The 23,209-nt window shown below is 45.6% G+C and overlaps 2 protein-coding genes across 3 annotated transcripts in view; both read right to left on the minus strand.

The window, feature by feature from the left end:
• Positions 1-6,747, minus strand: part of MAN1C1 (mannosidase alpha class 1C member 1) — a 204,657-nt gene extending 197,910 nt beyond the window's left edge. Inside the window, exon 1 of one of the 2 annotated variants that reach the window (XM_034413506.3) lies at positions 5,418-6,747. In XM_034413506.3, coding sequence (XP_034269397.1) covers positions 5,418-5,930 — 513 coding nt within the window. In that variant the 5' untranslated portion in view covers positions 5,931-6,747. The remainder of the gene's footprint in view (positions 1-5,417) is intronic. The other variant, XM_034413507.3, reaches the window with a different exon arrangement.
• A 2,066-nt stretch (positions 6,748-8,813) lies between these two features.
• Positions 8,814-23,209, minus strand: part of LDLRAP1 (low density lipoprotein receptor adaptor protein 1) — a 129,658-nt gene continuing 115,262 nt past the window's right edge. The window contains exon 10 of the transcript XR_015729450.1: positions 8,814-9,755. The gene's annotated coding sequence lies outside the window, so the exon portion shown is untranslated. The remainder of the gene's footprint in view (positions 9,756-23,209) is intronic.

The following is a 23,209-nucleotide window of genomic DNA, read 5'->3' on the forward strand; positions in this document are numbered from 1 at the left end:
GCAGGAAGGCCTGGAGGAATGTTTGTTTGTTTGTTTGTTTATTATTTATTTATTTATTTATTTATTTATTTATTTATTTATTATATTTCTATACCGCCTTTCTCCCGTAGGACTCAAGGCGGTGTACAGTCAAGAAAAATATAGACACACAAACATCATAAAATTGCTAATTAAAATTATTACTTAGTTTGGTCAATTAAATAAAACCCAGAATTAGATCACATTTAAAAAATCATTCACATGTTCATATGTTTAGCCCCGCCTGTTGGAACATCAGGGTCTTGAGGGCACGGTGGAAAGCACGGAGATCAGGGATATTCCGTATCTCCGGGGGCAGTTCATTCCAAAGGGTTGGAGCCCTCACAGATAAGGCCCTCCCCCTGGGAGTCGCCAGTCGACATAATTTGACTGACAGTACCCTCAGTAGTCCCTCCCTGTGAGAACAAACTGGTCGGTGGGAGGCTACTGGTGGCAAAAGACGGTCTCGTAGGTACCCAGGTCCTAAGCCATGGAGTGCTTTAAAGGTGATAACTAACACCTTGAATCGCACCCGGAAGACCACTGGGAGCCAGTGCAGCTCACGTAGGAGAGGTGTTACATGGGCGTAACGAGCTGCGCCCATAATCATCCGTGCGGCTACGTTCTGGACCAGTTGGAGCCTCCGGGTGCTTTTCAAGGGGAGCCCTATGTAGAGAGCATTACAGTAGTCCATACGGGAGGTAACTAGGGCATGAGTGACCGTGCGCAAGGCGTCCCGATCCAGAATGTTGCCCATGGGGTTGCGATAGGTCGGACACAACTTTGCAATTAACAACAACAACATTCAACTTCAGTTCCCTGGGTCTCAATCATTATCTCCATTGCCTCTCTAGTGAAGCTTCAACCTCTGCAACTTTTTTTCTCTACCGCCCCGCTTGAGGTTACTTTTTGCAGCTATTCTGCCTTATTTCATCCACTTAACAGCCTGTTGGAATTCTTCTAGGTCTGCTCTACAGAAAACAGAAATGTTGAAGGGCTGTGCTTTGTGAATGGGACAGCTGGCAAAAAGAGAGGGATAGAAACATACCCATGGCAGAAGCGCTGGTAAAAATAAAAGGCAGAGCCAGATACAGAAGAAGGCTATTTGAAAAGCCAGAAAATAAAGGGAAAGAAGGAAACAAATCTTGTACCGTATAAGTATAAATCAAGAGAAGGAAAGGCCATTACAGTGATACTACAGCTGTGCCTTTAGTTCAGGGCAAGTGAGCCAACTTGCAAAATGCAAATGTTGTATCCTGTTCCAGTTTAGTTTCTGATCAAATAAGTTTTGAATTTTCAGTATTGTTTCCAAAAAACCCCCACAAAAAACAGTCACCTGTTTTACCAGAAAAGGAGACACAGAGAAGGAAACAGTAGGAATCTTAAGACTGTTACAAGATGCATAAAGTTTGGGACTGCAAGTGCCGCAAACTATACCTGCTCTGGATCTTAATGGTGCTTTTGGTCCCAAACATCTGGAAGGCATCAGACTGCATATTCCTGTTCGACTGTATCACCTTCAAATCTTTAGAAAGCTATTGTGCGCGCACGAAAAACCAAAGATGAAAGAATAAACTAAGATGGTACGGAAAGAGCTAGAAACTAGAAAAGAGAATTAATCAATTCTATAACTAGAATTAATCAATGATGCAGGAGGGGTTAAAAGCAGTAAATTAGAGTCTAGGAGACCACCAGCTATCCTGTAGTCCTGCTATATAGCCTGAAACCAGCTGGGACACTTTGGGTCAGTCCCTCTCTCTCAATCCTCCTACCAAAGCAACAAACAGCTGAAAAACGTTGCCAAGAGAACTGCTGAGACTAGTCCACATAGTCACCAAGAATCAAGACTGACTTGAAGGAGATGAGAAGTGATGAAAGAGCGAGAAATCAATAGATGGTGAAGGATATAAAAAAAAGAGGCAGGAAAAAAAAAACCCTATCTGTAAAAGAATATGCCCATTTTGGCATGCTGTGTTATGGCAAGCTTTTATATAGGCAGTCCTTACCACAATTTGACCCCAAATTTCCACGCTAAGCAAGACAGTTGTTAAGTGAATCCCTGCAGTGGTTAAGTTAGTAACCCGGTTGTTAAGTGAATCTGGCTTTCCCATTGACTTCGGTTGTCAGGTGGTCGCAAAAGGTGATCCTGCGACGCCAGGACACTGCAGCCGTCATAAATATGAGTCAGTTGCGAAGCATCTGAATTTTGATCACATGATCATGGGGATGTGGCAACGGTGGTGAAAAATGGTCGTAAACCGCTTTTCTCAGTAGCGCTATAACTTCGAACATTCACTAAACGAACGGTTGTAAGTCGAGGACTGATGGCCAAAGCCTATTAATAAAGGCGAGCACAATATGGAAGAATGACAACAGGCTGCTACCACAGGCATACTTTCGAGATATTGTGGGTTTGGTTCCCGACCACAATAAAGCGAATAACACAATAAAGCAAGTCTGACAACTTTTTTGGTTTTCCAGTGCATATAAAAGTTATATTTATGCTTTACTGCCATCTATTAAGTATGCCAATAGCATTAGGCTTTTTAAAAAGTACATAACTTAATTTAAAAAACAAACTTTATTGCTAAAAAAAATACTAATCATCATCTGAGCCTTCAGCAAGTTGTAATTTTGCCAGTGGAGAGTCTCGTTAAAAAAAAAAAAAGTAATATTTGCAGGGAGCAATAAAACTGAGGTATGCTTGTACTTCAGAAACACTTTGCCAATCACTTCAAAATGTCAACAATTGCAGGTGACAAGCTCTAAATTGCACGCGGAGTACAACTTGTCTTTGGGAATACAGGGAAAAGGATACACTAAGTACCCACAACATAGACTGCATGTGGAAACAATGAATCTGCCTATCCAAATAACCATAAGGATATATTTAGCCTGCAATCACACACATTAATTACTAAAATCCCAACGCGCATACTTACCCTCAGTTGCACACTGTATTCTGCCATCCCCATAATTTCCACTTTTACTTAGGAGGCACGAAGAAAACTATCGCATAGAAGCATTTGATGGGGGGGAATAGACCAGGATACTTCTGGGTAAGACTTTCAAAGAAATTGTGTCCTATCCTTTTTCCTTTTTTAAAAGAAAATTCTATGGAAATTTATTTAGACCAGTGTTTGTCAACTTTGGAAGCTTGAAGATGGGTGGATTTCAACTCCCAGAATTCTGGGAGTTGAAGTCCACCCATCTTCAAGCTACCAAGGTTGAGAAACACTGATTTAGACTATATCACAATCTACTTGCAACTCTCTTCCCATCACCTTTCAGATTTTCATCCAAACAACCACAACAACAACCAAAAAGAAAAAAGAAAAAAAAGAAAATCAATTAAGCAAGCAAAGACGGATTTGCAGCAGAATACATTTCTACAAGCTACCCCATCCGAAGCGGCCCTTCTCCAAATGAATTTATGTAAAGATCAAGACACTAAAAAAAGCCTTGGTGGTGCAGTGGACTAAAGTGCTGTTAAACTAGCACTTAGCTGCCAGCTGCCTGCAATTACTGCGAGTTCAAATCTCACCAGGCTGAAGGTTGACTCAGCCTTCCATCCTTCCGAGGTAGGTAAAATGAGGACCCGCATTGTGGGGGCAATAAGCTGACTTTGTATAAAAAAAAATAGAACACCGCTTGGGGGGGGGGCAAAAGCCCTACTAAGCAGGTATATACAAAAGTATGAAGGCTATTGCTTTTTTGGGGGGGGTGTCTTTTTTTTAAATTTATTTCTTTCCAAACAAAATATATAACAACATATAGATCGCGGTGAGAACCTTACACAATACATTATCTTCAGTCCAAATATACAAATAGGAAATAAAAGCTACGCTAACCTTATCCTCTTTTTATTCTATTATTTAACCAAGTATACCATTGGTCCCAACATTGAAAATATGCGGATTCTTTTTGATCTCTCAAAAGTTTTTGTTAGCCTATCGGCTTCTGCATATTCAATAATTTCCCCTAAGATCAAGTCTTCAGACGGTAGATCTTTCCCCCTTCCAATTTTGGGCGAGACATATTCTTGCTGCAGTTGTAATATATACAATTAAACACCATTTACTCGTGCCTATCTTGTCTGGCCTAATATTTAATAGATAATATTCCGGTTTTAGTTGTAATTTATATCCAGTTTAACGCATTATGAGCCGCCCTGAGTCTCTGGAGAAAAGGGCGGCATATAAATCGAACCAATAAATAAATTCAAGGCAGAACCCGCAGAAAAGGGAAAAAGGGTTTGCAAAATGTCGTAAGAGCCTTGGTAGCACAGTGGACTAAAGCACTGTTATTAACATCTGCTGCTTGCAATTACTGCAAGTTCAAATCCCACCAGGCTCAAGGTTGACTCAGCCTTCCATCCTTTCTAAGGTAGGTGAAACGAGGACCCAGTTTGTGGGGGCAATAAGCTGATTTTGTATAAATATACAAAAGTATGAAGGCTCTTGCTTAACGCATTGTAAGCCGCCCTGAGTCTCCGGAGAAGGGCGGCATATAAATCGAACCAATAAATAAATAAATAAATAAAAATTCAAGGCAGAACCTGCAGAAAAGGAAAAAAGGGTTTGCAAAACCAGGATGTCCTTAGCAGCTGATTCAAAACCTGGGCCAGGTTTGTAATGCTTTAAAACCGAGATTTCCACCTAGGTGGAAAACCACCTTTTTACAAGGAAACCAAGGCCTGGTGGCTCAGCAGACTAAAAGCATTGTGATTAACAGCAGCTGCCTGCAATTACTGTAAGTTCGAATCTCACCAGGCTCAAAGTTGACTCAGCCTCCCATCCTTTCTAAGGTAGGTGAAATGAGGACCCAGTTTGTGGGGGCAATAAACTGACTTTGTATAAAAATATACAAAAAAGGATGAAGGCTATTGTTTAACGCATTGTAAGCCGCCCTGAGTCTCCGGAGAAGGGCGGCATATAAATTAAAGCAAAAAACAACAACAAAAAAAAAAAAACAGCCGATTCAAACTCCGGGCCAGGTTTGTAATGCTTTAAAACCGAGATTTCCACCTAGGTGGAAAAACCACCTTTTACGAGCGCAACTAAAGGTGCGCGGAAGGAAAATCCTGCGAACTAAAACCCCTTGAAAGGCGGCATCCAGGCATCCAGGCATTCATTCACATCCACGCACACAGGTGTGAGGCGCAGCCAGTTCTGGTTCTGCTCCGCGAACGAAGGGAGAAGGAGGAACGTGCCGGCTTCCCCCTAAAGCCCGCTGGCCGACTGCAAGCAAGCGGCTCCGCAGGGCAGGCGAGCGGCGAACGAGCCAAACGCCCCGCCGCTTCCCCGCGTTAACTTCCCCCGAAGAGGCGCCGCGGACGCCGAAGGAAGCCCCGTCCGGGAAGGGGGCGGTGGAAGGGCCGGGCCGGTCCCCGAACTCACCTCCTTGATTTTCAGGCGCCGGACGCGGGTGTCGGGCTCCTCGGTGCCGCCTCTCTTGCCGCCCAGCACCGGGAAGCGGAGGCGCTGCCGGAACGCGGCGTAGTCGAAGCGGAACGGGGCGCGCGTCTGCTGCAAAGGGGCCGCCGAAGCGTCCTGCTCGGCGGGCGGGCGGCTCCGTCTGGAAGCCGGCTCGGAGTGCGGGAGGTCGGGCGGGTCCCGGAGGTGGCGAGAGCGAGGAGCAGGAGGCGGCGGCGGCGGCGAGGCGGGCGGGCTGGCGTTGGCGGGCAGGTGGCGAGCCAAGCCGGGTCCCGGCGGAGGGCTGCGGGGGGCTTCCAGCTCGGCTCCGGCGTGGCGGGCCAGGAAGAGGCGCTTGACGCGGGAGGAGTCCGGCAGCAAGAAGAGGGCGCCGAAGCAGAGCGTGAGCAGGCCCGAGAGGAAGAGCAGGAAAAGGAACTTCTGCGGCAGCCGCAGCGCCGACGCCGGCCAGCCCGGCCACTTCCGCGGCAGCAGCATGGGAGCTCAAGCGACAGCCGGCCAAGGGGGCACCCTCCGGCCGCCACGCAGCACCAGGCGCCCCGGCCGAGCGACCGACCCTCGCCAAAGACCGCCTTTGGGGCTTCCCCCAGCGTCCCGGGCCCCTCGGCTTCAGCAGCGGCTGGTTCCGCTCCACGCGCGTCCTCTCCCGGTTCGTCGAAACCGGCTGCGCAGAAGCCGGAGCCAGCCAAGAGCACCGGCGGAGTGGCGGAGAAGTTGTGGCCGCCCCCGGAGAAGCGGCTCCGACGACTGGAAGAGAAGTTGCCGAGTTGCCGGACGAGATGCTCGCAGGGACAGGGCGGGGAGGGGCCAGTCCTCCTCCTCCTCCTCCTCCGCTTCTCCTCCTCCCTCCGCTTTGCAGGCACTTTGCTCCTCTTCGGGGCACCGGAATTCCCCTCCCTGCCTGCCTGCCTGCCCGGAATCTACAGCCGGAGCCTCGCCGTCCTGCGGAGGGGACAGGGGGGCAACCCCGGCCGGATTAGACGGGGCAGGCAAAGGGGGTCGGGCGGGGTCTCCCTCCGGCTTTTCCGCCCTTTGCCGCTTCGGCCCGTCCCCGCCGCTGCTAACGGGCACCGGGGGAGCCGCTCTCCGGCCGCTTGGGGCTCAGAGCCGGATCGTCGGCGGGTTCATGATGCAGCATTTCTGGAGGGAGGGAGGGAGGAAGGCAGAGCCGGAGCTTCTAACTCAGCGCCAGGGGTCGGTCGGGGCGCCCCCCGCCGCCCGACGTCTCCCCAGCCGCGCCGGCCTCCCGCCTTCCATCCACGTCGGGCCGGGCCTCCCCCCCCCCACCCTGCCCGGACTCACCCCCAGCTCCGGCCGGCCCCCAGCGGCATCCTCGTGGCTTCCCCGCCCGGCTCCTCCCGGCGCTCGTCAGCCGGCTGTTTAGGGAGAAGCCGAGCATCCGCCTCCTCCCGCCGGCGAAGGGGAGGCTCCACCCAGGCGCGGGAGGAGGAGGAGGAGGAGAGCCACGGAGGGCGACACGCGGGAGAGCGTTCAGCGGCGGCTCCGATCCCGCCGGCCTCTCGGGAGGAAGGGAGGCATCCCCGGCGTCGCCGCTTGGCCCGGGGCCAGATTCGCTGGCCGGCCCCCGCAGGGACGCCGATCGTCCGGTTTTGAATCGTCCGCCGGTGGGTTTTCTGGGGCTCCCCGATCAGCGGCTTCCCGACTTCGGTGGCTCCTCCTCCTCCTCCTCCCCGAAGAAGAAACGGCTCCCAACTTTTTCCCCTGCCTGGCTCATGCGGGAGGGAGGGAGGCGGATGGCGGGCCGCGGAGAGGGAGGGTTGAAGAGGGATGGGGGGGAAGATCTCCCGCCTGGCGCTAGGCTCGGCCGCGGCGACGGGGAAGGCGGGCGGGCATCAGGCGCTCCGGGCTCGCTGGCTGAGCATCCATCGCCAGTCTCGCCCAGGCGGGCCCCGAAGTCTCAGAAACCGCCCGCGGCGGCTGGATGCCTCCTCCTCCTCCTCCTCCGCTCTTGGGATGCCCGCGATGTCCTCGCCGCGGACGGCCAAGGGCTCCCCGGGAAAGGGCTGCTCTGCTCTTTCCACCGGGGCTGCGGAGGAAAGGCAAGCGGGCCTGATGGAGAAGCTGCCCCCGCCGGCGAAGCAGCCGCAACGGCCCTTCTCTTGCCCCTAACGCGCCGGCAACGGGGCGCCGCTCTCAGGCGGCATCGCTCCCAGCAAGGCTCGGGCACCGCCGACCGCACCGACTGCAGCTGCCTTCGACTGCGACAGCGGCTGCCCCCCCCCCGCTCCTCGCGCCAGTCCGCTGCCGCCGGCTCCGCCTCCTCCTCCACCTGGCCCCGCCTTTCCCCTCCCAAGCCCCGCCCACCAGTAACCCGGCCTCTTCGCGCTTCTGGCTTTCTTCAATGGGCCCGTTCCCGCCGGACTCCTCCCTCCGGGGCTGGAGCTTCGCGGGGGGGGGGGTGGAGCTTCGCGGGTGGGTAGCGCCGGCCCCTCCTTCGCCCGTTTTTGTTTACCAGAGAGGCCGGCGAGACCCCGATGGGCTACCGAAGCCGCCGTTCTGATTGGCCGGACGTGCTGCGGCTCGTTGAAGACGGGGGGGAAAGCGGGGGGGGAGGGGAGGCGAGGGGGGAAAAGATGCTGGGGCGCTGCGGGAAGGACGGTGCGTGCTTGTTTTAACGCGTGGATGGCTATTCTCTCTTTCCCCCCCCCGCCCACCCCGTTAAAACCACGTGACTGTTAAAAACAGCATCGCTGCTCTGGAACGGGCATGCGTTTTTTGGGTGTTATATAAGCCTCTCTTGGCTATCGGTGTTCCCCCTCCTCCCCAAAACGCACTGGAACTACGACTCCCAGAATCCCCAGGTGTCCTGCTCATCCTCTGCTTGAGAAGTGCCATGGGAGCACATCTGGAAGGCGCTGAGGTTTATAGCTTCTGCTTACCGGTTAATTCGGCTGCCCCTTTGAAGGACCCTTTTAAGACGGGGGTCTCCAACCTTGGCAACTTTAAGACTTGTGGACTTCAACTCCAAAAATTTGCTGGCTGAGGAATTCTGGGAGCTGAAGTCCACAAGTCTTAAAAGTAGCCAAGATTGGAGACCCGATTTAAGAAAACCATGTCTGGGTTTACAAACCACCTATGCCTTGGTTTCGGCCACCCGATTTGGGGGATTTGCAGAATACGAAACCTGCAAAGGCAGCCAGGTGTGCCACTCCACAATACCGTTCTGAGTCAGTGTGTTGATTCCTGGAGACTGCATGGACCACTAGTCCCTGCAAGATTTTCTGAAGTGGTTTGCCATTGTCTCCTCCTTAGGGCTGAGAAGGAGTGACTGGCCCCAAAGTCACCCTGCCGGCATAGAATAGAATAGAATAGAATAGAATAGAATAGAATAGAATAGAATAGAATAGAATAGAATACTTTATTGGCCAAGTGTGATTGGACACACAAGGAATTTGTCTTGGTGCTTATACTCAGTGTACATAAAAGAAAAGATACATTCATCAAGAATCATAAGGTACAACACTTAATGATAATCATAGGGTACAAATTAGCAATCGGGAAACAATATCAATATAAATTGTAAGGATCACAGCAACAAAGTTACAGTCATACAGTCATAAGTGGACTGTAGCCTGGATACCTCAACAGACAGAGCTCTGTAATTTAACACCAGCTGTCTGCAATGAAAGTAAGACTGAATCCCGCCAGGCTCAAGGTTGACTCAGCCTTCCATCCTTTCTAAGATAGGTAAATTGAGGACCCAGTTTGTGGGGGCAATAAGCTGACTTTGTATAAATATACAAAAGTATGAAGGCTATTGCTTAATGCATTGTAAGCCGCCCTGAGTCTCCGGAGAAGGGCGGCATATAAATCAAATTAAAAAAAAAAACATGGAAGGAGATGGGTGGTGGCACTGAGAAGATTAATAGTAGTGCAGACTTAGTAACTAGTTTGACAGTGTTGAGGGAATTATTTGTTTAGCAGAGTGATGGCATTCGTGGAAAAACTGTCCTTGTGTCTAGTTATTCTGGTGTGCAGGGCTCTATAGCGTCGTTTTGAGGGTAGGAGTTGAAACAGTTTATGTCCAGGATGTGAGGGGTCTGTAAATATTTTCACAGCCCTCTTTTTGACTCGTGCAGTATACAGGTCCTCGGTGGAAGGCAGGTTGCCAGTAATTGTTTTTTCTGCAGTTCTAATGATCCTCTGAAGTCGGTGTCTGTCTTGTTGGGTTGCAGAGCCAAACCAGACAGTTATAGAACTCAGTCTTATAGCTTCTAGCCCTGATGCCTTAGCCATTACGTGAAATTGGCTGTTATGCCTTTGGTAGTTGTATATTTGAATCTAGCCAAAAAGGAAAAAAGGAAAGAAATGAAACAGCATTTGCACACCTTTTTCTGTTAGAAGGCATATTTCTTCAAGGAGAATAAATCAACTAGAATCCAGAGAGAAAACTTCTAATGAACTGCAGCTGCCTTGAAGCTTGTAAATTATTAAAATTTCTGCCTTACACTTGACTCCCGATGACTTAATGGACACGTCCATACAGTTTTCCTAGTAACAGTTCCAAGTGGGGTTACCAAGGGCTTCTTCCTGGATGGTTTCTTCAGCCCCTAATAAACAATTAGAACCTGCAGCTTTTTACTAAATTCTGTCCAACTAGTTTGACAATGGTAATCCAAGCCGGTATAGCTACAGGTAGTTCCTGACCTATGATCACAATTGGGATCAGAATTTCTGTTACTAAATAAGGTGGTTAAGTGAGTTGCATCTGATTTTACAACATGTTTTGCCATGAATCACCGCAGTTGTTAAGGGAAAAGAGAGCGTTACTTGCCAAAAGTCAGCTGGGAAGGTTGCACATGGTAATCATGTGTTCCAGGGGTGAAATCCAGCAGGTTCTGACAGGTTTTGGAGAACTGGTAGTGGAAATTTTGAGCAGTTCAGAGAACCAGCAAATACCACCTCTGGGTGGCCCCAGAGTGGGGTGGGAATGGAAATTTTGCAGTATCCTTCCCCTGGAGTGGGGTGGGAATGGAGATTTTGCAGTATCCTTCCTCTGCCACGCCCACCAAGCCATGCCCAAAGAACCAGTAGTAAAAAAAATTTGGATTTCACCTGGGACAGAACACATAAATACATGCTAGTTACCAAGTACCCAAATTTTCACCACATGAGCTTTACGGATGCTGCAACAGTCATACGAAGACCAGTTGTAAGTTCTTTTTTTTCAGTGCCATTCTCACTTTGAAATGTTGCTAAACAGGTGGTTGTAAGTCAAAGGCTACATGTATCCCTCAGGTAACCAAAAAGAAAACCCACTCAGAGACAGGCACTATGATTTAAAGAATTCATTAATTTTAACTAGGCTTATATAGCACTTCATTCATTGATCAAAGCTTAGCAACTTACAGTCCTATTAGGTACCCAGACGATTAACACAACTAAGAATTAGATCTAGAGAAAGACCATACATGCATGAATTTAAAATAATAATGGCAACATAATCTATACTTAAACACACAATATTATGCAATAGTGGCAAATATCTGTAGCTTGGGTGTAGGATGAAAGTTCATTCTCCAAGCTTGTCCAAGACTTGTTAGGATATGGTTTGAGCCTAACAAATTGTCCAGGCAATATATGTGTTCTGTGACTTTAATATGAATATGTATTGTGTGACTTTAAAGTTTTCCTGCTGATTCAGTGTAATGCTGAGTCATGCTGTAATTAGTTGTGAACATATTCAGTTGATGATAAGCTACTATAGTGTGTGGAGTTGCTATCCATTGTGCTATCATCGTTGGATGGATCTGCTACCATCGTGGTTTGTGAACCAGAGTGAGTTTGTTATTCTAATCAACTACTGTTTGTGTGGTAAGAAGATTTATGTATCACTGGACTGATTTAACTGGCAAAGACTTGGATTGATTTAAAGACTATGAGATTGTTTTTTCACTATAAAGTAAACTTTTGATAAACCAGTTTGCACATTTCTTATTCATTGCTCTCAGCAATGTTTCTCTGTGCGCTACACTCTGCTGGTTGGTAACACAACAACAATATCCTTAACAAGACTCTCTCTTGACACTCCCATAACTGACCCATCACAACACTTACTGACGATACCTGAAACCGTGATAAACAGAAGAATACTGTTTATACCGACACTGACATCCCCTAAACTCCGCTGTAGATGTTACCTAACCTGGTAACATTGGAAACCAACCCACAAGCTAGGAGAACAAACCTTCACCCTCACACAGTTCTCTATGATTCAGTGGCATGTAAATACAATATATGTATTGTATTTGGAGAGATTAATTCCATTAAGCAGTCCAATCTTGGATCCATCCTCAATCCAACAAGGTATTTTAAAGCAGAAATAAATCAGAAATAAATGCTGTGACTTTCGAACTAAAATAAACAGACATGCTTGTAACTAAAGAGTTATTTGCAGAAATTAAGAAAAGGAACCACAAGTGCATCCATAAATAGAAAAGCTTGCTGATTGGGAAGAAAATGCACACAACAGAAGTTGCTATTTAAATGAAGATTTCAAAATGATTCTAAATTTAAAGTGTTTTTTTTTAAGAGTAGACCACTGCTGCTAAGGTAAACACTTAATTTAAAATCAATCCAGGAGGAATCTATATAAAAGTCATAAATGGGTAAATAAAGGCATATTTGCAAAAGATGAGTAGTCACGGCAAAAGAAGGAACATTAAAAGGGCAAATAAAAACTAATACCTTGCTGTGCTTTTCATTCCATTTTTAGTGGAATGAAAAGAAATACTTTGAAGGAAAATAAAACATAATAGCTATTGGGGGGAAGAAAATAAAAACAAAAAAATGGGTATCTACAACTACAGAAATAAACACACAAAGAGGGAAATACAGTGTGGTGGATAGAATTGGAGGCAAAACAGTTTGCTTGAGTAATTAGATCTATTTGCAGATTCTCCAACTTGTTCTACAATGGATAATTCAATGGTTTTGCTGAGAACCTCTCTGTAAATGCCACTGAAAGATATTAAAAAGCAAGACAGGGATCTATAATCCAGGCAGGTAAATTTACCTGGTTGGTTCATGGGAACATAAACAGGGGACCAAAGTCAGATCAAGGTAGATCAGTATTAAGGCAAAGGATCTTAGATATAGAAGATCAAACAGAAATTGCTTCTCTCTCTCACAATATAATTGCAAATAACTGAATGTTAGTGTTTAAAACCAACCTCATTTATATCCTATCACAGTTCTCAAATTTAGTAGTGTTCTATCTTCAACTCTTCATTCTATTCTTTATTCTATTCTATTCTTTATTCTATTCTATTCTTTGTTCTATTTTCTATTCTATTCTCTATTCTATTTTCTATTGTATTCTATTTATTATTCTATTCGATTGTATTTATTATTCTATTCTATTGTATTTTATTCTCTATTCTATTCTATTCTATTCTATTCTATTCTATTCTATTCTATTCTCTATTCTAACCTATTCTAGTCTAATCTTTGTTTTGCTTCTAAAAGGGAAATATAGGGAAACCTGATACTACCCCTGTAATACGTATACCGTAGAAACCAGGGGTGGGTTCTACTTACCTTTACTATCGGTTTGCAGCGGGACCGCGCGTGAGCGCTCACTTCGCTCACTCGCGCATGCGCTCTTCTGCACAAGCGCAGAAGCATTTTGATGATGTCGGGGTTGGTGGGCGGAGCCTCCTGCCGGTTTTACTACTGGTTCTATAGAACTGGTGCAAACGGGGCAACCCACCACTGGTAGAAACCATAACCCATATTCTTCTTGTATTGCCTGTTCTACAGGGACATTCCTCACCAGCTGATTATCCCTTTTTTGTTTAAGTTTCCAGGGCACTCTGACAGTTTTTATTTGCACTCCCTGCTAAATAATCAAGATAGATTTATTCCTCTAAAAGAAGGAAAGTGTTGCTACATTATGTGTAAGCTTCATCCACAAATACCAGTAATTGTTAATACAGGTAGTCCTCGACTTACGACCACAATTGAGGCCAAAATTTTTGTGGCTAAGTCAGATATTTGTTAAGTTAATTTTGCTCCATTTTACGATCTTTCGTAATGGGTAGGGATCAGAGGTGGGTTTCAGCAGGTTCTGACCAGTTCTGGAGAACCGGTAGCGGAAATTTTGAGTAGTTCAGAGAACCGGTATTAAAAATTCTGACTGGCCCGCCCCCATCTATTCTCTGCCTCCCGAGTCCCAGCTGATCGGGAGGAAATGGGGATTTTGCAGTAACCTTCCCCTGGAGTGGGGTGGGAATGGAGATTTTACAGTATCCTTCCCCTGCCATGCCCACCAAGCCATGCCCACAGAACCTGTAGAAAAAAAATGTGAAACCTACCACTAGTAGGAATGCTTTAAAAAGCAAATGCCAAAAGCACAGCTAAGAACAAATCTAATAGGGGGGGGAGGTTTGCGGGGGGCAGAGAAAGACCTTAGAAGAACCCAATGGAACTACACAAAATCCTTAATGAAAAACTGAAACATAAAAAGAACCCATAAAGAAACAGACAAATCACCAAGGAAGAATAGAGGGGGGTAGCTGGGAGTACAGAGGCAGCAGCATGTCAATTTAATAAATAAATATTAATAAATTAGTAAAGGGTCTTCACGTCCTAGATGTTCAGAATAAAGAGAAGGAGAAAATATACCTATTGCCTAATGAAGACGTTAAAACACTAAGAAGTATCCAAAAAATGGCCAAGAGGAATACTGTCTACTCATTTTGGTTCAGGCTTCTCCAAAACACACACACAAATTGTGGCACCAGGAAAATTGAGAAAAGCCTCCTGAAGTGGCAGGATTAAAGCTTGAGATTGATAGAAGTCCGGTCAAGAAGTACTTTATTTTTTACTTTAAATGAGTTTAAATCTCCAGGGCTAGTTGAAAGACATCCTAAAATACTTGAAGAATTAATGGATGGTCCTTTCTGTATTAACTTTGAGGAATCCCAGAGAAGCAGCGAAAAACCAAGTGACTGGAGGGGAAACAAATGCGATCCATCTTCAAAGGGCTAAAGCAGAACCCAACAGTTACACATAAATCAGAGACATTCCCATTTTTACCTGACCTTGATGTTTCTCAACCGTGGCGACTTTAAAATGGGTGGACTTCAACCAGCTGGGGAATTCTGGGAGTTGAAGTCCACCCATCTTCAAGCTTCCAAGGTTGAGAAACACTGTTTAACCATTTATACTTTGCCTATGAAGAATGTAAATCCTCAGTGGGTCTTCTATGAAAACCTTGGTTTCCATGTGTATACATAGACTAAGCCCGTGATGGCGAACCTATGGCAGACGTGCCACAGGTGGCACACGGAGCCATATCGGTGGGCATGCGAGCGTTGCCCTAGCTCAGCTCCAGCACGCATGCGCGCGCCAGCCAGCTAAATTTCGGGCCTTCCGGGCCTACCGGAAGTCAGGACACAGGCTGTTTCCAGCCTCCGGGGGGGGGGGTGGAGGCCATTTTTGCCCTCCCCAGGCTCCTAGAAAGCCTCTGGAGCTTGGGGAGGGTGAAAAACAGGCCTTCCGGTCCCACTGGAAGTTGGGAAACGGGTTGTTTCCGGCCTCCGGAGGGCCTCCGGGGGGAGGAGGAGGCCGTTTTCACCCTCCCCAGGCTCCAAGAAAGAAATTATGGGTGTGGGCGCGCGCATGTGCGACCCCCCCCTGTGCTTCCCCCGCTTTTGGCACGCAACGGCAAAAAGGTTAGCCATCACTGGACTAAGCCAACAAACAGAGGAAGTTTGTTGAGATAGCTATAATTAAGGTGTTAAATTAGGAGTGGGGACTTCCAGGTTTAAATGCCCACCCCCTCAGCTATGAAGGTTCTCTGGAAGACTTTGGACCAGTCCCGTCCTCTCAGTTCAACCCACTTCACAGGGCTGTTTTGAGGAAAATAAAACGAGGAAGTGCTATGTGTACCGTGTTTTCCCGAAAATAAGACCCTGTCTTATATTTTTTGAACCCCAAAATAAGCGCTTGGTCTTATTTTCAGGGAGGTCTTATTATTTTGGGGCACGTGGAGCAAGACGGGGCTCCTCTTGCTGTCTTAACTAATTTCCAGCTCCGGGACCATATTTTCGGGGAGGGCTTATTTTCAGGGAGGGTTTATTTTTGGGAGAGGGTTTATTTTTGGGAGAGGGCTTATTATCCAGGGAGGTCTTATTTTCGGGGAAACACGGTAGTACTTTGCAATATAAATTTAACTAATTCCTGCTTTTTATCTCTGGGCTTCTAGAGCTGACAGGAAGCGGGCAATTCTTCAATTTCCATGATATTCAACTACCATTCTTCCATTGTGGATAATTCCAAATCTTTCAATTTTTTTGTGCATGGAAATAAAAGATCTGAAATAGGAAATATTTCCCAGGCAAGATACACTGAGTGGGAAGGACAGAGACAACACACACCTCAGCCTTTGTCTCTTGAAAATGACCCATTGACCATGTCTATACAGCATAGCTGTTTTTACACATTAAGTCGTGATTTGTTGAATAAATTACCATTGGCTCAAGTCACACAATCACTAAATCATAAACTATAACTTACAAACCACACAGGCTGGATTCACGTAACATGCTAAGTGATGTACAACGAACTAGATTTTGACTGTGAACACAATCTAAGTTGATAAGGAAACAACTAGTGAAACACTATTTTTCAGGTGTGCATGCTTACTGAGAAATAAGTTAAGGGAAGCCAAAGGGATTTTAATCCCAAGAGTGCAAGAGAGCAGAAATGATGATTTCAAAGATCTGTTAAAGGTGTTTTATCTATGAAGCTCCTCACATTATTTTTACCCTACTTTGAGAGAAGAGCTTATGTGTGTATCTGTGTGTATGTGATCACCTTACATTTTGGCATCCATTCATTTATTATCTGCCTTTCCCTTGAAGATAAAGAGCTATAGTCTGTTCAGGGCAATAAGTTAAAACCCACTGAAGGCCAACAGCCATTAAAGCAATTAAAACATCCTCGAGCAATAAAAAATTCAGTGTGTTTAGACAGAACCACAAATCAGCACATCAAGCCTTTTGTATCCCAAAGTCGTCTAAACAAGGTTTTATCTCTCAAATAGCCATTAAAAGAAGAGGGGGGCAAATAGACCTTACACAAGACTGAAGAATTCTCCAATATGGGTGGCAAGATAGTTTGGCTCACATAAACCTAGTTTCAGTGGTGGGATTCAAAATTATTTACCACCGGTTCTGTGGGTGTGGCTTGGTGGGTGTGGCATGGCATGGCATGGCTTGGTGGGCGTGGCTTGGTGGGTGTGGCAGGGGAAGGATACTGTAAAATCTCCATTCCCACCCCACTCCAGGGGAAGGATACTGCAAAATCCCCATTTCCTCCCGATCAGCTGGGGCTTGGGAGGCAGAGAATAGATGGGGGTGGGGCCAGTCAGAATTTTTACTACTGGTTCTCTGAACTACTCAAAATTTCTGCTACCGGTTCTCCAGAACTGGTCAGAACCTGCTGAATATCACCTCTGCCTAGTTTGCTTCCCTGTAGTTTTCTAAAGAGACAGAAATATTGGCTAGTCTGACCCAATAAGCTCCTTCATAAACCATGGATCTTGCTAGGTACGTGACGTGACCAATATGTTCTACATCCTTGATTTTTGGCCCAAGAAATAATTATATTCCAGGCAGGTAGGAGAAATAGCAAGATTCTCAATGGAGATGATTTGCTTTTTGAAAGGTGAGCCAAGGATGGGGATGGAACTTTAAAGAAAAAAATTGCTTAGAATCCTTAAGAGATGTAACGCTCACATGTAACACCTCTCCTACGCGAGCTGCACTGGCTCCCAGTGGTCTTCCTAGTGCGCTTCAAGGTGTTGGTTCTTACCTTTAAAGTGCTCCATGGCTTAGGACCTGGGTACCTACGAGACCACTTTCTGCAACCTATAACCTCCCACCAACCAGCATGCTCCCACAGAGTGGGCCTCCTCAGGGTGCCATCACTAAAGCAATATCGACTGGTGGTTCCCAGAGAAAGAGCCTTTTCTGTGGGGGCACCTACCCTTTGGAACAGGTTACCCCCAGGGATACGAATGATCCCAGATCTTCGTACTTTCCATCGTGCACTTAAGACCTTTCTGTTTCACCAAGCCGGGCTGGCATAAATCTCTTCTAATTGTTCTAAATCTTTATGCTGAAGATTCTTAACCGATGAACCAAATTGGCTTAATCATCTTATATTCACATTTTATATGTATGTTATTTTATCTGTTCACTGCCCTGAGTCCTTCGGGAGAAGGGCGGTAAATAAATAAATAAATAAATAAATAAATAAATAAATAAATAAATAAATAAATAAATAAATAAATAAATAAATAAATAAATAAATAAATAAATAAATAAATAAATAAATAAATAAATAAATAAATAAATAAATAAATAAATAAAAGCTTCCCTCATTATATTCGCCAAACCAAGCTTCAATGAACTTGATAAAGTTGTCCCAGGAGGAGAAGGGAGGGGGGAGATAAAAAAAAGTCAAGATGGCAGCCAGAAGCTGAGGAAAGAACAAAGCAGAAAGACAAGAAAGGCAGAAGCCTCCCCTAATAATCGAGGAAAACAAGCAATTTGGAAACTTTGATGGGAATCAAAGAGCAACATCTCATTTGTTCAAATGTAAGGATTTCCTTAGCTGCTATATATATGCCTTTTCTGCAGTTCACTCTCGCAGAAGACATTCTGGTGCATTGATATATAGGCTGGCCATCTTCAAACCACTTGGTTAAGTGACTCAATTAATTCACGACTTGGATTCACATATATATTGCATTATAAACTAAACAAGAGGGACGCGGTGGCTCAGTGGCTAAGACACTGAGCTAGTCGATCGAAAGGTCGGCAGTTCAGCAGTTCGAATCCCTAGTGCCACGAAATGGGGTGAGCTCCCGTTACTTGTCCCAGCTTCTGCCAACCTAGCAGTTCGAAAGCAGGTAAAAAATGCAAGTAGAAAAATCGGGACCACCTTTGGTGGGAAGGTAACAGCATTCTGTGCGCCTTTGGCATTGAGTGATGCTGGCCACATGACCCCGGAGACGTCTTCGGGCAATGCTGGCTCTTTGGCTTTGAAACGGAGATGAGCACTGCCCCCTAGAGTCAGGAACGACTAGCACATATGTGCGAGGGGAACCTTTACCTTTACCTTAAACTAAAGAAACAGGCTGGATGTCTGTAATATGCTATGCCACCAAAAAAACACAGTTCGGTATGCTGTGCAAATCCAGATCTAGGTCTTTGACCTAAAAATATAGAAACATAGAATCACAGGGCTGGAAGGGATCTTGGAGGTCTCTAGTCTAGTCCAACCCCTTAGTCATGGTAGGAAACCTGCATCATCCTAGACAAATGGTTGTCCAATCTTTTCTTGAAAGCCTCCAGTGATGGAGCACCCACAACAGTGGTGGGTTTCAAATTTTTTTACTACCGGTTCTGTGGGTGTGGCTTGGTGGGCGTGGCAGGGGAATGATACTGTAAAATCTCCATTCCCACCCCAATCCAGGGGAAGGTTACTGCAAAATCCCCATTTCCTCCCGATCAGCTGGGATTTGGGAGGCAGAGAATAGATGAAGGCGGGGCCAGTCAGAATTTTTACTACCGGTTCTCCGAACTACTCAAAATTTCCACTACCGGCTCTCCAGAACTGGTCAGAACCTGCTGAAACCCACCTCTGACCCACAACTGAGGAAGGCAAGCTGTTCTACTGGTTAATTGTTCTCACTGTCAAGAGGTTTCTCCTTAGTTCCAGATTGAATCTCTTTTTTAACAAGCTTCCAGCCATTACTTCTTGTTCTCCCCTCAGATGTTTTGGAGATTAAGTCGATCTCCTCCTTATGTACCAAAAGACAGCTATGATATCACTCCTAATTATTCCCTTTGTTGCAGGAGGGCCATTTCAATGTCAGAGGTTGCTTCCTCCAGCATCCAGTAGTAGCAACAAGGAAGGAGTGTATATTTCAGAGGCTTACTGACAAAGGGGGGGGGGAATCAGAGGAAGCCATTAGATAGCCTGGTTGTGTTTATTGTCTAACTGCAACCATTGTGTTTTGAGTGAGATTTTTGAGATGCAGCTGCAAATGTTCACCCAAGATAAGATTTAAGGTTAAGCTCAACAAAGGATCAAAGCCAATAAAGCAAGGGCTGGTATAAAACCAAAAACTCTTAATCTGGAGTTCTCACAGCTCCACCCAAGCTCAGCCACGGAAAAGTTACTGAACTGTTCTTAAGAAGGGACTTGCTTAGGAGTAAATCTTTCCTCTTCCAGAGGTCCTTTGGCTCTGATCAAACTACGTAGCATCTTCTGAACTGAGATAGCTGTTTCTAACCGTGTTTGAAGATACCCGCAAAGTGAACCTGGAGATGTCTGCATGCAAAGCTGATTTGCAACCCCATTAAGCTACGAATCTTCCCCAACATAGCGACTGGCAATATATATTTTAACTGTTGGGAGCATATGTTGCAATGCCCATTGCAAGCATTCGTTGTCATGAGCACCATCACAGAAAGGCTGCCCTAGAGAAGTTCATGAATGTACAAATCGTTTGAGGGGGAAGAAAAAAAATATTGGGATTGGTCTATGATACCATCTACAGAACATTCAGGTTGTTTCTATAACCCTCACTTTCTGGGCATAAAGATAGGCATCCTTCCCAGGGGTGGGTTCTACTTACCTTTACTACCGGTTCGCAACGGGGCCATGCGCTCTTCTGCGTCTGCGCACAAGCTTCTGTGCACACGCAGAAGCGTTCTGATGATGTCGGGGTCGGTGGGCGGAGTCTCCTGCCAGTTTTACTACCGGTTCTATAGAACCGGTGCAAACCGGGGGCAACCCACCACTGATCCTTCCCCCAAAAAATGAAGTTACAACTCATTACAGGTGGTTCTTAACGTGTAACCATTCAAAGTTACAAGGCCACTAAAAAGTCACTTTCAATTGGTCCTTCTATTTACAACTGTTGTAGCATCCCCATAGTCACATGATGAGATTTTGTGTGCTTGGGCAGATATTTATGATGGCTGCAGTCAGTGGTGAAATGTAAAATTTGTTACTAACGGTTCTGTGGGCGTGGCTTGGTGGGGGGAGTAATATGACTGAGTGGGTGTGGCCAACTTTTTTTTTTTTTTTAAACCATTTTTTCTACAACCTCTTCGGCTGAAGAGGTTGTAAAAAAAATGGTTTTAAAAGCCTCTGACGATCCCAGCTGAGTTGCCTGATCGGCAGAGGCTTTTTTTCCTTTTAAAAACATTTTTTCTATAACCTCTTCAGCCAAAGAGGTTGTAGAAACAATGCTTTTAAAAGCCTCTGATGATCCCAGCCGCGCGATCATCAGAGGCTTTTTTTTTTTACTTTTAAAAGCATTTTTTCGGCCAAAGAGGTTGTAGAAAAAATGTTTTTAAAAATTAAAAAAGAGCCTCTGATGATCACGCGGCTCAGCTGGGCATGTGGGGGGGGCAGGAATTTTTGCTACCGAACCACCCGCCGCCATTGCTACCAGATCGGGTGATCCGGTGTGAACCGGGAGCATTTCACCCCTGGCTGCAGTGTTCTGGGGTCATGTGATCACCATTTGCAACCTTCCCAGATGGGAAGGAGAGAGAGCGAAAGAGAAAGGGGGGGGGAGAGAGAGAGATAATGAGAATTGGAATGACTATAACGTCCAATAAAAATGATTTCACAGGCAGGACCTTTGCAGAATGCCCGAGTTTTTAATGATTTGTGTACATACACATGGTGAGACAGAGGTCAGGTGAAGCTGGCTATACAGGTAGTCCTCAACTTACGGCACAACTGAGCCCAAAATTTATGTCGCTAAGTGAGAGATTTGTTACGTTGCCCCATTTTATGACTTTTCTTGCCACATTTCTTAGGTGAATCACTGCAGCTGTTAAATCAGTAAAATGGTTGTTAAGTGAATCTGGTTTCCCCATTGACTTTGCTTGTCAGAAGGTCGCAAAAGGGCCTAGGAAACTGCAACCGTCATAATTGTGAGTCAAGCATCTGGATGTAAATCCCGTGACCATGAGGATGCTGCAATGGTCGTACGTGTGAAAAATGGTCATAAGTCACTTTTTTCATTGCCGTTGTAACTTGGAACGGTTACTAAGTGAACTGTTGTAAGTCGAGGAGTACCTGTATTAGCAACCATGGGCATCAGGTTGAATGCACTTCTCTTAGCCATTTGAGTGACAACAGGTTCAGTTTAGCCCCAAAACTGCCAGGACCGCCTGTGATTTCCCAATCCTCAGCTAAACCCCACTGCAATGCTAACCCTCCCCAATATCCCAGCTGCTGTGTGGAGAATAAACTCAACCTGCGAAATAAACCAAACACAGAAAACCAATACTCCAGTTCAGAAAAGAAGGCAGTTCACTTAACAATGCAGAAAATTGCGCACACGGACCTTTCTGAGCGTGAGCCCAAGTGTAAAGCAGAATGCTTAATCTTTTGGAGAAAAATAGATTTCTTGGCCTTCCCTCTGAGCAGTTAAATTAATTTCCCTTTCACCTGAATAGCTTTGAACTATGCAAAACAAAACTCCTTCATCCCCGCCATGGAAAATAAGTTTCTATCCCTTGAGTCAATCAGGGCATAAGCAAGATTTCCAAAGGAGTTTTGAAAAATCATCTCAGCGAGTCCTTTTTTTCAGGGGAAAAACATATTGGTGTCTTCTCGGGGGACCGCTAAGCCTTGGCTAAACCCATTTGTCATCGTTCTCATAATTCCAGTTGCAAAGTAAAGTGGGGTCAATTGCAGTCTTTGGGGCAATTATGTGAAGATGGATGTAAGCTTCCAGGCTATTTTACAGGTGCCAGGAAGATCATGTCAAGCTGTATTCTCCTAAGACATCAATTACCTCTTCCGATGTTTAGGATGCCTCAAACATAACAGCAGAAGAAGAGAAAGAACATCCATTGGTTGGGGGGGGAGGAACTGGGAAGGGAAGGGAAGAAAGAAGGGGAAAAATAAAGAGGGGGAGAACAAACCGAGGGAGGGAAGGAGGAAGGGAAAAAAAGAGAAGTGAAATAATAAAAAGGATGGATAGATGGATGGAAGGAAGGAAGGAAGGGAAAAAAGAGAAGTGAAAGAATGAAAAGGATGGATGGATGGATGGATGGATGGATGGATGGATGGATGGGAAAAAAGAAGTAAAAGTGAAAAGGATGGATGGATGGATAGAAGGAAGGAAAAGAAAGGTGAGATAATGAAAAGGAAGGAAGGAAGGAAGGAAAAGAAAGGTGAAATAATGAAAAGGATGGATGGATGGATGGATGGATGGATGGATGGAAGGAAGGAAGGAAAAGAAAGAGGTGAAATAATGAAAAGGATGGATGGATGGAAGGAAGGAAGGAAAAGAAAGGTGAAATAATGAAAAGGATGGATGGATGGATGGATGGATGGATGGATGGATGGATGGATGGATGGATGGAAGGAAAAGAAGGAGGTGAAATAATGAAAAGGATGGATGGATGGATGGATGGATGGATGGATGGATGGATGGATGGAAGGAAGGAAAAGAAAGAGGTGAAATAATGAAAAGGATGGATGGATGGATGGATGGATGGATGGATGGATGGATGGATGGAAGGAAGGAAAAGAAAGGTGAAATAATGAAAAGGATGGATGGATGGAAGGAAGGAAGGAAGGAAAAGAAAGAGGTGAAATAATGAAAAGGATGGATGGATGGATGGATGGATGGATGGATGGATGGATGGAAGGAAGGAAGGAAAAGAAAGAGGTGAAATAATGAA

This window comes from Pantherophis guttatus, chromosome 10, assembly GCF_059756535.1.
Source record: "Pantherophis guttatus breed Tessera chromosome 10, ASM5975653v1, whole genome shotgun sequence".
Taxonomy (NCBI): domain Eukaryota; kingdom Metazoa; phylum Chordata; class Lepidosauria; order Squamata; family Colubridae; genus Pantherophis; species Pantherophis guttatus.